Consider the following 16,280-nt stretch of genomic DNA (forward strand, 5'->3'; position numbering starts at 1 on the left):
TCTATAAATTAACATACACACAATTCTCGACTAACAGTATTAACATGAAAATTTACAATTTTTAGGTGAGTTTCAATGTTACCTATAGCTTGGTTTTATAGTTTTCCTCATGAAGTCTCATCGACAAATTGCTCTCACACAGTTTTACTATGCGCATCTTAACCACTGATACTATAAATGTATGTGAAATTTCACCCAAACTTAAAATCGTCGAGCTTGATCAATTTGGTACACTTTCCTCACCAACCTTCAGAAGTTTCAAAATAAAAAATAATAGGAACATCGCTTTTTACTATAAACACTAGAGTACTCATCCGATGTATGCCCCTTGATTACCTCCATTTCTAGACCACACAATTCACACCATTGATCACACATCGATCGCTCGATAATCGACAAACCCCTTGGTGAGCCTTGGAGATCTTTTTCTCCGCTATAAATAACCCACGCTCATTTGACAACCGCCACTACTTCGATCAACAAGTCCAGATATATTCTTCCCTCTCGTATAGCAACAAAGCTGATGCTGCTGCTGCTACTGCCTTCGCTGAAGCGTTCCCGTCGACGGGAATTTATGATGCCGACTTGATATTATGCTAATTGACTCATTAAAGTGTGGTTGTATCGAAATTAACATGATAAACACGGTAAACACAAAAAAACGCTGCCAATCTCGGGGCTTCCACACATCCAGCCAGGCCCTTCGCACATCCAAGAAACGGAAACCACCCATTGTCGGCATCTAGTCAGTGGAGTGATAAATTCTTGCCTCTCGCAAGACGCGACCCGGTATTCGACCAAGCGCGACATAAATATTTCTTACCCGTAGTTAGTTAATGAAACGGGTGCATCGTTTGGTTGGCTGGCCCCGAAGGCTCAATGAACCAAAAAAGTACCAGATAATTTATGCTACTCTGTCGGGAAACGCTCTCCCATCTAGCTTCGGCTACAGCGTTGTCGCTACTGCTAGTGGGCTAGCAGTAGAACAGCATCGTTTGGACAGATCGGGGTAGCGATTTATGGCTCCCTCTACTATCAGCAGCGGGGCCGCTGTTCAATGATTTAACCTGTTTCCATTTATAACTTTATTTTTCTACTGTAGAAGCGATGCATTAATATTTTTTTTTAATTTTAACTTGGACGACTTGAAAATGCCTTTAACTGCCCTTCTCGGTTTAAAAAAACAATAGAAATTCTAAGACCATAACAGAAAATTGATTAGTTGCAATCAAACTGCAGTTGAAGAATAGAAAACAGCTACAGGTACCGGTTGTATAAAGAATTGATGTTACACAGCAAACGGTGCTGCAGTCTGGTGATATTCGAACAACGACGACGTGAACGAATCGGCGATTTTGGCATTCCAAGCACAGGTGGTTTATCATGGGAACGTGTCCGCTTACCGTCGGCAACACTTTGCTACAAATCGTTGCAGTTCGATATTTGTAACAAGCAGTTTATTTGCAGATAAATTGAAAGTATAAAGGGTAGAGCAGAAAAATCCCCGATTTGGGCTAGACAAACTTTACGGGAGTAAATTCTATTTGTATCGATAAGCGAATCTGTCACAGCTTTCTTGGCATTATCTATCTACTTAATTCTATTTCAGTGTAGGAAAATTGAAGAAACGGAAGCAACATGATGATCAATTTGCTATAATGAATTAACACAATAATTTTACTAAAGGGGGAATGCCATTTGTAAGAGGTTTGTGACATTTCCTATCATCATTTTATTATTAAAAAACAATACAAAAAATCGATTTTTGTAGTTTTGAAGTGTTCATTTTAGGATTGTTATTAACAAAACAGACATAATAAAATTAAGAAAAGTGTTCTGTAGAAGGGCAATTTCACGAAACATGGGGCATCTAGCTTTTTTTAAGCAAACGAATTGTTAAAATAAAAAAGGACTAATCTAAAATTAGTATTGATGATAACAAAAGGTTTTAGAGCCAGGACGGTTCTTTTAACTTGCAAGATGTCTTCGACAAAACTGCAGATAATATTTTTTTCCTTCAAAAGAAATATACACCGTTGTAGACAGTGGCTTCGTCCTTTCAGAAAACTTTTACGCCGAAGGAGAAGAAATAAAATTGGAGAAAATCACAAAACTTCTATCAATCGTGATTAAAAAAACTAATAGCACAAAATAACATCTATGGTCCGTAAAATCGCCAGCATAAAGTTTCACCAGTTAAAAAAATTAAAACTCGGACATTTTTTATGGAAATACTCAGATGGCATAGAAGTTGCTGTCTTGTCGGGTTAAACGACATGCAACATTACTTGAGTCGGCCTCGTCCTAACATAACGTTTCTCTAAACTTCTGTTAGTGCGTTCTATACTTGTAAACAAGAGTTTTTGAAAATAACCATTCTTCAGAAAATGTTGGGCTTTTGAAAAATTTTCCGTTTAATGAGAACTCGACTAAATTAGGATAATACAACGAAAATAGAACGAAAAAATCCGTTGAGCACGGTTTCAGTATGCGACATCAGAGAATTATCTCTCATCTCTTAACGCTTACCTTATTTATTTTATCTCTTATCTCTTATCTCTAATCTCTTATCTGTTATCTGTTATTTCTTATCTCTTATCTCTTATCTCTTATCTCTTATCTCTTATCTCTTATCTCTTATCTCTTATCTCTTATCTCTTATCTCTTATCTCTTATCTCTTATCTCTTATCTCTTATCTCTTATTTCTTATCTCTTATCTCTTATCTCTTATCTCTTATCTCTTATCTCTTATCTCTTATCTCTTATCTCTTATCTCTTATCTCTTATCTCTTATCTCTTATCTCTTATCTCTTATCTCTTATCTCTTATCTCTTATCTCTTATCTCTTATCTCTTATCTCTTATCTCTTATCTCTTATCTCTTATCTCTTATCTCTTATCTCTTATCTCTTATCTCTTATCTCTTATCTCTTATCTCTTATCTCTTATCTCTTATCTCTTATCTCTTATCTCTTATCTCTTATCCCTTATCTCTTATCTCTTCTCTCTTATCTCTTCTCTCTTCTCTCTTTCTCTCTTCTCTCTTCTCTCTTCTCTCTTCTCTCTTCTCTCTTCTCTCTTCTCTCTTCTCTCTTCTCTCTTCTCCTCTTCTCTCTTCTCTCTTCTCTCTTCTCTCTTCTCTCTTCTCTTCTCTTCTCTCTTCTCTCTTCTCTCTTCTCTCTTCTCTCTTCTCTATCTTCTCTCTTCTCTCTTCTCTCTTCTCTCTTCTTCTCTTCTCTCTTCTTCTCTCTGCTCTCTGCTCTCTTTCCTCTTCAAAATCTTTTCTATTGATAATCCTTTCTGTTCATAATCTTCTCTTTTCATAATCTTCTCTCTTCATAATCTTCTCTCTTCATGTTCTTCTTTTTCCATAATCTTCTCTCTTCATGATCTTCTCTCTTCATAATTTTCTGTCTCCATAATCTCCTCTCTTCATAATCTTTTCTCTTCATAGTCCTTCTCTTTATAATCTTTTCTCTTCATATTTTTTCTCTTCATAATCTACTTTCTTCATAAACTTCTCATTTCATAATCTGCTCACTTTGTAATCTTCTCTCTTCATAATTTTCTCTCTTCGTAATCTTCTCCCTTCATAGACTTCTTCTCCTTCATAATCTTCTTTCTTTATAATTTTCTCATTTCATAATTTTCTCTCTTCATAATTTTTTCTCTTCATAATTTTTGCTCTTCATAACCTTTGCTCTTCATAGTCTTCTCTCTTTATAATCCTCATCGATTCTTAATCTTTTCCTTTCATTATCTTCTTTCTTCATAATCTTCTCTCTTCGTAATCTTCTCTCTTAATAATCTTTTCTCTTTAAAATCTTCTCTCTTTATAATCGTCTCTTCTTATGATCTCTTCATTATCACCTCTTCATTTCATTCTCCTCTCCATTCTCTTTTCTCTTGCTAATTCATTTTCTTTCTTCATATCTTCGTCGCTTTTCCTCCTTTTTTGTTTTTTTCCTCCTTTTATTTTCTTTTTTTCTAGCGTTTTCAGCACCCTTTTTTGGCCTTTCTCCCCTTTTTGCCTCCTCCTTCATGCGTTCTAATTTTTACCACGTCTTCGCTCAATCTATTTTCTTTCCTTTTAGTTCTTCCTTTTTTCGTCTTTGTTTCTTTTTTTTTTCTCTACATGTTTATATATTTTTTTCTTTTTCTCCTATTTTTTCAATTGTTTTCCAGTTTGCTTCTTTACTTTTTTCCAAAGCTTCTCTATGCTCCATTACTTTATTTGTTTATTTTGATTTACGACTTTGCAAGTGTAGTTTTTTTAAATTTTTGGCTGTATTTAGTCTCACAGTTTTACAATTTGACAGCTCGACAGTATAAATAAAATTAAAATTCTAAAAAGGGAGTAAGGGACCAATATGTCCAATTTCAAATGCTAATGAGTCGATTAGTTGTCAATGAATTTTCTTCGTTCTTGCAACAATCGATTGGAGAATTATCTACGCTTCCGCTTAAATGCAGCGATTTGTAATTTGATCAACTATTATACTATTGAAATTTTCCATGCCTTGTTGAAACGCAGATTTCGATTGATCTGATTGGTCACTTGATGTTTGCTTTCCCTTATACGGTCGACAGAATTATGTACCAAGTTACCTGGGAATGCAGGAAATACACTATTTGGGCTGTTTTTGGTCAAATCAATCAGATTACTAGTGGATGGCGACTAGGATGGTTATAACTAAGCAACAGTGGACGCAGCGTCAGCGGTAGGTTTAGCTTCCTTTATTAAAAAGAAAAGCCACGTACGCAAGGTAGACACTGTACGTTGGATCGCATAACAGTAACTTTTGACATTTCATGAAATTCGTGTGTTTCATGGAAAAATCCTTGAAATAATATTAATTTTTTACATCTGCAAAAATATGCTCCTGTTTATTCAAAAAAGTCGTGAAAACACCAGATTGTTTTTTGTTACATAGCGTAAATACCCGCATGATTGCCACACTACTTTACTTTTTTCGATTTTTTACCAAAAAAGCTGCCAACTTAATAAATCCACATCAGCATCCCCTGTAACTCGGAAATCATTCTGGTCCGGTAACCAACCACGAGTGGTGCGTTTCTGGTGTTCAGTTCACGCTCGTTGAATCGAAAAAAACTTCATTTCCGCTGTGTTATATTCCAACAGCAATTTGAAAGTGACAGTATGAAAGTGAAAGTGCGGTATAAAAGCAACAATTATGCGGTCATGGGCAGTGCTAGCACAAAGTCAGTAGAGAAAAAATTTGTTTCCAACTTATCATTTGCGAGCACTTTCGAGTGGTAATAAAACAACAGCTTTATGAAGTTCTACACCAATCTTGCGGTCGTGGTTTGCACACAACCCTTCTGTAATTTTTTCGATTTGTTTCTGTTGTCCTTTTTTTGCAACATCGATTGTACTTTCGTTTAGATTTTTTGTTGTTGAAAAATAACTTTTCTGTTTTCAAAATCTTACCAAGACGGTATTATTAAAATATTAAAAAAATAATGTTGTGTTTTAAATAATATGAAATAAAAATATATCTGAACCATGAGACTTCACTTTTTGATACCCGATCAATACAGATTTTTATTATTTTATAAGGTTTTTTTTATTCTTTTCAAAATAACCTTGGATTTTAGGAACATTTTATTTATGTTTTTTTACTTTCTAACTCCAGACAAGGTTTTCAATCCACGATATAAACTTCGCCAGTTTGACAAATCGAATCTTGGAACACGTAGCATTAACGACCACACCCACAAGCCGGTATGCGTCGCGCTCTGAATCCTGTATCATTAGTGATGGCGCTATCAGTTGATTGAAGCATTTTGCGGATTTATCCGTCCGGTCGAGTCCCAACCGTCTGGAAAGATCCCTCGCAGCGGAATAGAGAAATATTTTCCCCATGTCGGGGTCCCCGCCGCTCCAGAGGCAAACGAACTGAGCAGTCGGAATGCTGAAATAAATTTGATAAACTAACCTTTAATAATCCCGTTGGCACTGAACGAACGGATAGAAAACTAGGGGGTCATACGATATGTTCCGTCCGAGCTCAATTAGTGCGAGGTTGTTTTCGTCTGACGGAGTCCGGATAAATGCTGGAAACTGATGGAAGTTTTCTATCTCGTACCGCACCGATTGACCTTCCGTTTCGACAATAACGATTTGTGCACTCGCTGTTGTAGTCGTCGTCCAATAAAATATGCGATTTATTATTCCGACCGAATAATCATAAATCAAGTATTGAACCCACCTGAACTTTTTTCGTAGAGCTTCCGTGAATGGCAGTGCGCTGTGGAAATTAGGAAACGTTCGCTTATCACTATAGCAAAACAATCAATCACACGCACGAATGGAGTATCCCTCGCAACATACGCCAGATAGGACAGATCTCGAAAATGGTTCCGGCTGCTGCTGCTCTGATACTCCGCACATTCTGTGGAAAGAAGAAATCGAACATTGATTCCATCGGAAAAAAAGAAAAAAAAACATATGATTTATTTTTATTACTCTGCTCACTGATTCTTTCGGACGAATTAAAAGCTGCTTCGGTGAAACTGATTGTTGTTGGCTGTTCATTCGGCGAGTTGTTTGCTTCGAAAGTCTCGACAATTACAAATCGATCTTGGTTGGCAATTTTCTCTATCCACCGCAAATAGCTTGCCACATTGACAAATCCAGCAAAGCTGTGGGGATTGCACAATGACGCTGTGTTTTCTTTCAGTCCAGTGAAGGAAATAATTCCACGGGCGACCCACGTTCCGTTGACATTGATTGCGAACGCTCCACCGCTATCACCGTTGCAGACATTTGTTCCTATTGACAGTATTAGTTTTTTTTTCGTTAAACTAAAAACTTTATACAAATTCAGTTACACTTAACCATTCTTTGAACCAGCGCAAAACATTCCTTCGTACAGCACTTGTGAAAACAAATCCCTGTCGCTTTCCAGACATTCCAGCATCCCCACCATGGGAATCTTCGCCGACTTCAAAACATTCGCCAACAGATCATACTCCGTCAAGCCCCATCCGGTAACAAATCCAACAAGGCCGGAACCTTCGCCAAAACGTTCAACATCCCAAAGACAAATCGGTTGGACGTAAGCGTTGAACTCGACCATGGTGTGCAAAATTAGTAATGCAATGTCATGCCTATAGGAGCTAGCCGTGAAGTTTTCATGACGATAAATCCGATAGACGCGATGCTCCTGAGTGTTCCGGCTTACCGTAAGCATTTCGAACATCCCAAGCCTAACGGCGAGACCACTTGCGCTGACTAGGAAACCATTTTCGGGATCGGTAACACAATGACCAGCAGTGGCGAGTACGCGATCGCTTACCAAGAATCCTCCGCAAATGTACGAGCTTCCCAACTGTTGCATACGGTAAATCGCTGCATGCCATGGGAACTCACCTGGACGTGCAGTGCGGCCTGCAGTGATTACACCCACCGATTGAATCGGACGCTGTCCACAGCGGTACTGATGCTGATCGGATTTTACCTGGATGGTTTCGCCATCGGGTTGAAATAGGAGGATTGAAAGTATCAACGGCAGGTGCATCTCAAGACTCAACCAGCGTTAAGATTAGCAACTCCCTTCTGGGGATACGGGAAAAAAACTACTCACCATCGATCAACTCACACGCGTATCTGTTTGAGTCGTAACGCATCCCAATGTTTATTTATTATGTTACTGATAACGATGCTTTAATCGCAATCAGTTACACTAATGCACACAGATGATGCTGATATTGATTGAAATTCTGCGTGACCCTTTTGCGGATAATATTCAATATTCGAATAAAAGTAGAATGAAGTAATCCACATAGCGACATGATCTAATCATTGTTATGTAAGTTTCAATACGCTCATATTTTCTGCATTTTGCAGGGTGAATGTATCTAATATTGCATCTAATGTACTGCAGAAAAGCATGAGCAAAAAGTAAAGCTTATGCTTCTTGACTCATAATTTGTTGAGCCATTCTCAATTTTTAGAGGTTCGATGTATACAGTAAACAGTTTTGTAATAAAAATCTGCACAACTTTTCAGAAGAAACTATTCGTCTAGCAAGTCACGTTCGAAAGTTAGGTATGGCGTCCTCTATACGGCGAAAACGTAACTAATTCCATTAGAGCATATGAAGGACAGCACTAAACGAAATAACCTCCTAGAAGATATGGATAACATAGGACTTGGAAAAAATCGTAAGAAGGTTGTATGCAAAGCCACGACCGCAAGGTTGAAGTAGCCGTAGGTCCATAACTCTGCCGACCGTGCTTGGGAAAGCGCGGTATAACGACTAATCAGAGGTCGAATTTTGTGTTTTGACAAGGCTTAAGAGTTTTCAATAGTACAATAGTTCGAATGATAAAATTGCAATTTCATGCATTTGGTAGGAATCTTAGAAGATTTTCTAATCGATTGCTGCAAAAACGAAGGAAATCCATCGAAAACTAACCGATTTATTAGCATTTGAAATTTTTCTCACTTCTTTCAGTTTTAGATTTTCATTTTACATCCCTATGTAGCTGAACTTCCTGAGAGAAGTATTCTAATTCAAAATTAAATCTTCATTAATTCATTTGTTGTCCTTATAAGGACAGTTGTTCAATTTATCATTGATAGTGAGGACTAAGGCGCACGGTCAACACAATGAGAAAAGTGTTCCACATTGAAAACTAGACACGGCTTTACTGGAGGAAGTGTTGGCAAATGCATCTACCGCTTATACCACCGCTATCATACGAAAGCGCGTCGTTTCATGTGGGGAATATCAACAACGAAAAATGACGCGCGTCTAAGCATAACCCGAACTGTTTCGCCGTGCTGCTCCCATTTACCTTAACATCGGCCTCAGGGAAGTACCGGCTGCATCTGCATCTACCGCTGAGGCTGTCACTATACTGCTATTGGTACCAAAAGCTATTAACTCTTCAAATAAGTGTGTTATTTGTTCTCAAAAGAACAATTGTTCAATTCAAAATCGGATTTACGCAATCGCATCTCTGTAATATTACCGACAATAATATTCTTATGAACAAACTGATACAACTTTCCCATTAGGCCTCTGCCATAATAGATGCGAAAAGTGACGCGAACCGATTCGCTCAGCTGTAGGTTAATGTACAGCCATCAGTAGAGCTGTACATCAACCTACGGCCGAGCGAATCGGTTCGCGCCGCTTTTCGCGTCTACTATGGCAGAGGCCTTAGAGAAAGTTGCTGGCTGATGTATTCACATCATGCAAGCCTGCTGCTGATGCTTCCCGCTACCACACTGAAACAGCATTTTAGTGAAGGGAGTGTCGTTGCATCAGCTGACCCTGCTACTATCGATGCTGATATACCCGCTGCAACAGCTACGCTATGCATAGCCATGCCACAGTTGTGGCCGCTATACGCTGGCCCAACTGCTGAGCAACTGCAACGCTATCCGTAGCCATGCCACAGTTGTGGCCGCCATTGATATCCGCTGTACCTGCATCTGCTGGCCCTGCTGCTATCGATGGTGAGATCCGCTGAAACTGCTACGCTTATTCGCAGCCATGCCACAGTTGTGGCCGCTATCCGCTATCGATGATACCCACTGCTCGCTCCCGCTGCTGCTAAGGGAGGACTGCTGTCGTCGCTGTTCAGAACTACTATGAGCGGCTTCGACTAAAACAGGCTCTTATATAGGGATGAAAATAGGAATGAATTATTTTACGGACGTGGTGGAGTGATATAACTTGAAAAATATGTGTGACTTCATTCTGGTTCAGAGCGATCATTTGATAAGCTCCACCTCTTTTTTCAGTTTCTAAAGTTTTTCCTCAGTTTCGTAGCACGGATGCACAAAAATGATTTCTTGTCGAACCGGACCGATAACACTCTCATTGAAGCAACAAAATAACATGTTTTGTGTCGTGTTGCGCAGCTTCGTTGAAGAAAATGTTCCCGTCCCCGTGTCGCATGTAAGCAGATTATTGCGTTCAGTAGACAGTAGATAGTGTATCCAGCGAATAAACACCGATGGTGCTCTCACACACGCAACGGTTTTAACCCGTATCTTATTGCGGTTTGTAACATCAAGCGATTTCGTTTGCTCGCTGTTGCGTGTTGCATCATGTTGCAACTTGGCAGCTGGGAGACAACGAAATTCTGTTTATGCTGATTGATTGAATCGACTTCATATTAGCTCTGCATAGTCGAACTAACTGCTTTGGTGAATGCGTACTAACAGGGCAGTTTATTATTCAATGTCGGTTATGCTGATCGCAGCCTTTGCGCTGCCTCTACAGTGGAGGGTTTACTAAATAAAGTGAAAATTAGACAACTACAACAGAATTTGATTGCATCCCGCACAGAATGTCTGCTTGTGTTGATGCCAGAAAATTATTAACCTTCAATTATATTTTTATTTGCCTTGAAAAAAGCATGTTGCGGTTCAAAATCGGTTGCTAATTACAACCTTTGAGCTGCCCTAACATTGGGGGAACTAAGATACACTGACAACATGCACTGTGGAAGCTATTTCACATTCAGTAAAGTAGACGAGTGCGACAAATTTAAATTGTTAAGATGCAACACAGAATGCTTGCTTGCGTTGACAAAAAATATTAACTTTCAATGACTTGTTTATTTGCCTTCAAAAAGGCATTTTGATTTCCAAAATTGGATTTCCTGATGGCAATCTTCATGCTGCCCCAACACGGGGGGAATAATGGCTGTCTGGCGACACACGCTGAGAAAAACCGCGCTGCTCCTGAGACGTGGTGACCAACCACAGAGCTAGTGCTGCTGCTAAGGAAGGACGACTGCTGTTGTCGCTGTCTAGAACTATTATGAGCGGCTCCGGCTGAAACAGGCTCTTGTGAAGGCCAAATAGCATGTTTTCAATTGCAAGGTATATGATCCTGTCGACCGTGCTTGGGAAGCAAGCATATAACGACCAATCAGAGGTCGAATTTTTCGTTTTGACAAGGCTTGACTATTTTCAATAGTACAATAGTGTGAATAATAAAATTACAATTATCTTATTTTGGGAAGAATCTTAGAAGATTTTCCAATCTATTGCTGCAAGAACGAAGGAAATCCATCGAATACTAACCGATTTATTAGCATTTGAAATTGGACATATTTTTCACTTTTTTCGGTTTTAGATTTTCATTTCACATCCCTATGTAGCCGAACTTCGTGAGAGAAGTATTCTACTTCAAAAAAAAAAAACAGTTTTGCCGTCTGTTTGTCGATTTGGCCCCACTGTGCGGCGTTTTATTTTTAATATTTCAGGTGGAGGGGGAATTTGCGACCAAGCGCCTGAGATGACTAACCTCAGGGAGTGTGGGGTTGGTTTAAATCAGTGACCGGACCAACTGAAACCCCTCCAGTCTCCAATCCATGATACTACCCGGTCGTCCCGCTAACTATTGCTTCGGGGAGCAGCTTTTATGCTTTGTGCAACCTCCTGGCTCTATCAAGTTTCTTAGCTAATTAGCTAACTAACCTGGAGACTGTCAGTTAGCTAGCACAGGCGTATTGGTGGTCAACGTATCGCCTGCTTTGCAGCTCAAGGACTATTTGAGAGGCGGCTGCACAAATCGCCCTCCAGATGTTCGAGTCTTCACACTTCCTCTGAACTAGGTTGTCCGGCGTAGTGTCTGACCCGCTCATAACCATCATGTCGCTCCGCGCACGCGCAAAACGAGGATATACGAAGAAGACATGCTCAGCAGTCTCTTCCGCAACCACGCACTCGGGGCACATGGAGACCCCGCGTGCCCGAACCTGTATAGGTACTGCCTGAAGCAACCTGAAGCATGACCTGACAGGATCTGTGTCAGGTGGAAGTTAACTTCTCTATCCATTCGTCCATCTACCTTTCGTGGAATTGGACCATTCCAGCTGCCATCCGATCATCGATAGTTATCTTCTGGTACGTCGTATGCCTCTTGTGTCAGGTTGGTCGAAGCATTCTACGTCCTCCCTAATGGTTACAGGCACATGAGCCTGTAGATACTTCGCAGTTTACCACGATAACTGTTAGTACCTAGCGCTTTGGACCACACTGGGCCTCCATACCTTAGTATGGACGAAACCACGCTGACAGGAAGTTTATGTTCATTCGACATCATTCGAGATAGTGCTGCAATAGCCGTTGAAGCCCTCTTGCAAGCATAGCTGACGTGACTCTTATATGTGAGCTTATCGTCAAGCATAACCCCCTAGAGCTTCAAAGATCGCTTTGAGGAGATGGTGCAGTCTCCGACTCTGACATGTTGCTCTGATTTGCGGTTATTCACAACCGTGACCTCCGTCTTACGGTGCGCTTACTCCAGTTTCCTGGAGTGTATCCAGTCTTCGACCTTGCGTATATAGTGCGCGGCCGTCAACTCGACCTCCTCGATCGACTCGCTGTAGACCTCTAGTGTTATATCCTCTGCAAAGCCGACAATCACAACTCCTACAGGGAACTTGAGTTTCAATACCCCGTCATACATGACAACGCATGGAGTCCCACCGGTCCCAGGAGAAAACTTTGCGGAACTCCTGCGGTAATTGGGATGCACTTCTGACCCTCTTTCGTGTTGTAAACAAGTACTCGGCTCTAGAAGCAGTTTTGCAGAATCTTGTACAGCGACACCGGTACATGGATGCTCCTGAGCGCAAGCGCTATGGAGTCCCAACTGGCGCTATTGAACGCATTATTCACTTCAAGCGTGACGATTACGCAATAGCGTATGGAGCGCTGGAGTTCTACCTCCACCGTCTTGGTGATGGAGAGGATAGTATCCAGCGTGGACCTGCCCTTCCGGAAACCGAACTGATTACCTGCCAGACCGTTTACACCCTCCGTGTACCTCAGCAGTCTGTTGAGGATAATCCTCTCAAGCACCTTACCCGCAGTGTCCAGCAGGCAGATAGGCCTGTATGCCGATGGGTCCCCTGGCGGTTTCCCGGCTTTCAGCAGTAAGACCAAACTCTACCGCTTCCGCCTGTCCGGGAAGAGGCAGTCATCCACGCACCTCTGCATGACAGCCCGAAATAGCCCGGGCGCCGTTTTAATCGCCAGCCTGATTGCCAGGTTAGGGATTCCATCTGGTCCCGGTGCCTTGCCCAAGCAGCACACATTGTTGCAATGAAGCAAATGCAATTCTCAATGCAGCATTCAAAGATTGTAATTATTCGCATCCGTTACTTTTATTCAACTTGTAAATAACCGAAAAAGCGCAAGAGGTGGAGCCTATATGCAACTAACAGTGCTATGTGAAATCATCATCTGCATCAATAGCCGCTGCAGTATAGGAAGAAAAGAGAGGAGAAATAAAATTTAGTTTGTTTACCTTCACTCTCATTATTCTTCGGTGTTGGTGTCGCGAAGTTTCATATAACTACATACATTATAAAAACCTCAAATATATCGATTTTTTCTCTACTTTCTCTTCTGATAGGTATGTAATTCTACCTGCGATTCAAAACTTATTGTGCAAAAAATGTTTTTACTTCGTAATTATTCACGCGCCTTTTGTGAAGTGTTGTAAACGAAATTTTATTATTCAAACTTGCCAAATTATAAACAATGTTTGGGAAACGATAGTTCAGAAAACCTTGCTCAGTGGAAATGCAGTATTAATCATGCGAAATATGGAATAACAAAGCCATGTTTCCAACAAAAATCATTTATCACTCATTTATATTGAAGATGGCTGCTTACTGTGTGGTAATTTTAGCAAATATATGGTTTAACAAGATGTTGCTATACATTTTCATCACTAGTTTGCTTTCCTTAGAAGAAAACATTTGTGACACAACAATATGCAGCATCATGTAACATTATCGTTATTTAAAAGCATTATGAAATATGCAGTTGGAAATAAATTGCAGAAAACTATTGAGCAATTTCTAGGGTTCAGTTACGAGAATGATACACGTAAATAACAAAATGTTGCTCAATTCTTTTCAATTTCTCTAGAGTAACCGGGAAAGTTTCTTGCACCGCTAAATAAGTTTTAAAACAACAAATATTGAGTAGCCTCATTTGAAAACATGTTGCAAGTGCTGCTTGGGTGCTCACCTTTAGGGAGTTGACGATCAGGATGAGTTCTTCATTCGTAACCTAACCTCTCCCTCAATCGCGAGACGGCTGTCGTCGCTCACGGATTGGATGTCCGGCAGGTTGGCAGACCATCCTTGATCTGTGTCTGAGATATTGGAACTTCGGACGTGAGACTCGACTGCCGGAAGCCAAGGACTAGGCTCGTGGCGTGGAAAGAGTCCCCCGATGATACGCTCCAGCATCGCTGGTGATCGCTCTGCAGGCGCCAGAGCGCGTTTGGTCTTGGCCATTACGATCCTATAGGCGTGACCCCACGGATTCGTATTGGCAGTCGCGCGTAGCCTATCGAAGCAAGCCCTCTTGCAGGCCTTAATCGCATTCTCTAGCGCCGATCTTGCAGAACCAAATGCTACGCGGCGCGCGTTGCGAAGTTCCGCTATCGCGTCAGTAAACCAGCAAACTGGTGGCTTCCCATTCCTAGGTGGCCGAGTCGCACGCCCGCGATAGTATGGCAACTAGTCGGTTAGCGGTCAGGCGGAGTCAACTGCCCCTATCACGCTGCCTCTTCAAATACCTCGGCATCGAAATGCGATGTTTTCCACCCGCGGATGGTCGGGGTGTTTGCTCTACCCGGCACCTGCCGCCTCGCGTTTTTGTCTACACTATAGCAAACCGAATGGAGGTCGCTATTAGTGTAGTCATCGTCATCCTCCAGTTCGTGATCAGTCCTGGGCTGGAAAACGTCACGTCGATGATCAACTTCGCACCATTTCTGCTGTATGTACATTTGGTCCCAATGTTGGCCAGATCTAAGTTGAGCTTTGCCAAAGCCTAGAGACAGGATCTGACCCCTCTGGTTCGCAAAGCGACTTCCTCACTCAACAGCCCAAGCGTTGAAGCCACCTGCCACCACCAACGGCGGTAGGCCCGTTAGCTCCATAACTGGATGACCACCTAGGTGAACCTTTCGGTAGACCAACGTGGTAGAGCATAGCAGCTGTAGTAGAACACTCCGTTCACCTTGGCAACCGCGTACCCTTCTTTCGAGATTGAAACAACCTCCTAAACCGGGAACCTCATCGTTGTCCATATGGTTGTCATACTGGACACATCCGCAACCCAGTTACCATTTCCGGCAGGGATACGGTAGAGGTACGATACGATAGTGATGTCCGACAGCGACTCAGTGACTGCTTGCTACAGCAGCCGCTAAACCGCGTAGCAATGCTTCAGGTTCAGTTGCGTCATCATTACGCCCGTGGTTTCGCAGCCAATAAACCTCCAATAAAGTGTATGGCGTCTCGTTTTCTGGAACATACCATGAGCTTGGGAGACTCCCCGCAATCTTTCGCTTTATGGCCTGCACCATTGCAATGCCTGCGACCCCATGGCTGGGGTAGGTCAGGAAAGGGAATCTGGTCCTAAGACCAATTCCCACCATTTAATTATACTTCTACCTGATTCCCACCAGACAATGAACGCGGAACATACTGGAAGGCCTGCCAGGTTTTGCGGGACGGAGACCCTTGCACCGGGTACCACCTCGCCGTTTCAAGCCGCTGTCACACGACTTTACTGAGTGGGGAGCTCGAGGCAGGTGCCAGCCCAGAGATGTGGTACCAACTCGAGTCCGTTTTCAACTCGAGTTCGTTTTATACTGTACCAGTTGCCATAATTGGGACTTTACTGGCATCGGGCCCAATGGGCGTGCATTTTGGATGATGGGCACTAACCGCCCCGTCGGAGATATTTCCTTTTGGCTTGTGGCTTCGGAAATGGTACTTATGGCTTTTGCGAGGAGTCGACTGCCCAGTTTCCGACCCTCACCGCCCAGAGGCGATCTTCCGCTGCTGATCCAGGATTATCAGGTACTGTCAGTGGTCACACACTTATTGCATGACCTCGGCGATCGCCACGCGCCGACCCGTGGTGGCATACACTGGTTCCATCGTCGTCTTGGAAAACTTGGTTATATTTAGACCCCCAGGTGTACCCATCCACCCTCCACCTAACAGTGAGCACAACTCCCAGGAACTCTTCATCTGTAAAGATTTTCTCAACTATGCCCGGTGAAGTGGTATCCAGAAGAGCCTGCCGCTTGACATCTACATCCGTATCACTAAAAGTAATGAATTGTTCGCGTGGCTAGCTCACATCCCTGTCATGAACGTCATCCCCATACATTTCGCTTGAAGCCGTTTTTCTCTGGCTCTCTGGCTCGATTATACGTCAAAAGGCTGTCAGTGCTTGCGAAACAGCC

At 41.9% G+C, this 16,280-nt stretch overlaps 1 protein-coding gene across 3 annotated transcripts; it reads right to left on the reverse strand.

Moving 5' to 3' along the window:
* Positions 1–5,613: 5,613 nt before the first annotated feature.
* LOC129730246 (transmembrane protease serine 9-like) lies at positions 5,614–7,726 on the reverse strand. Of its 3 annotated transcripts, XM_055689424.1 has the most exons (6): positions 7,611–7,726; positions 6,863–7,484; positions 6,491–6,796; positions 6,234–6,416; positions 6,015–6,156; positions 5,614–5,936 (listed from the first exon to the last, which is right to left on the reverse strand). In XM_055689424.1, the coding sequence occupies exons 1-6, from the start codon at positions 7,611–7,613 to the stop codon at positions 5,648–5,650; spliced, it is 1,545 nt and encodes a 514-aa protein (XP_055545399.1). In that variant the 5' UTR covers positions 7,614–7,726; the 3' UTR covers positions 5,614–5,647. The 3 variants fall into 3 exon arrangements, with proteins under 3 accessions (XP_055545399.1, XP_055545398.1, XP_055545397.1); XM_055689423.1 differs by lacking the exon at positions 7,611–7,726 and having other exon boundaries at positions 6,500–6,796; positions 6,863–7,597; XM_055689422.1 differs by lacking the exon at positions 7,611–7,726 and having other exon boundaries at positions 6,863–7,597.
* Positions 7,727–16,280: the final 8,554 nt, after the last annotated feature.

Source organism: Wyeomyia smithii, chromosome 3, assembly GCF_029784165.1.
Source record: "Wyeomyia smithii strain HCP4-BCI-WySm-NY-G18 chromosome 3, ASM2978416v1, whole genome shotgun sequence".
NCBI classification, from domain to species: domain Eukaryota; kingdom Metazoa; phylum Arthropoda; class Insecta; order Diptera; family Culicidae; genus Wyeomyia; species Wyeomyia smithii.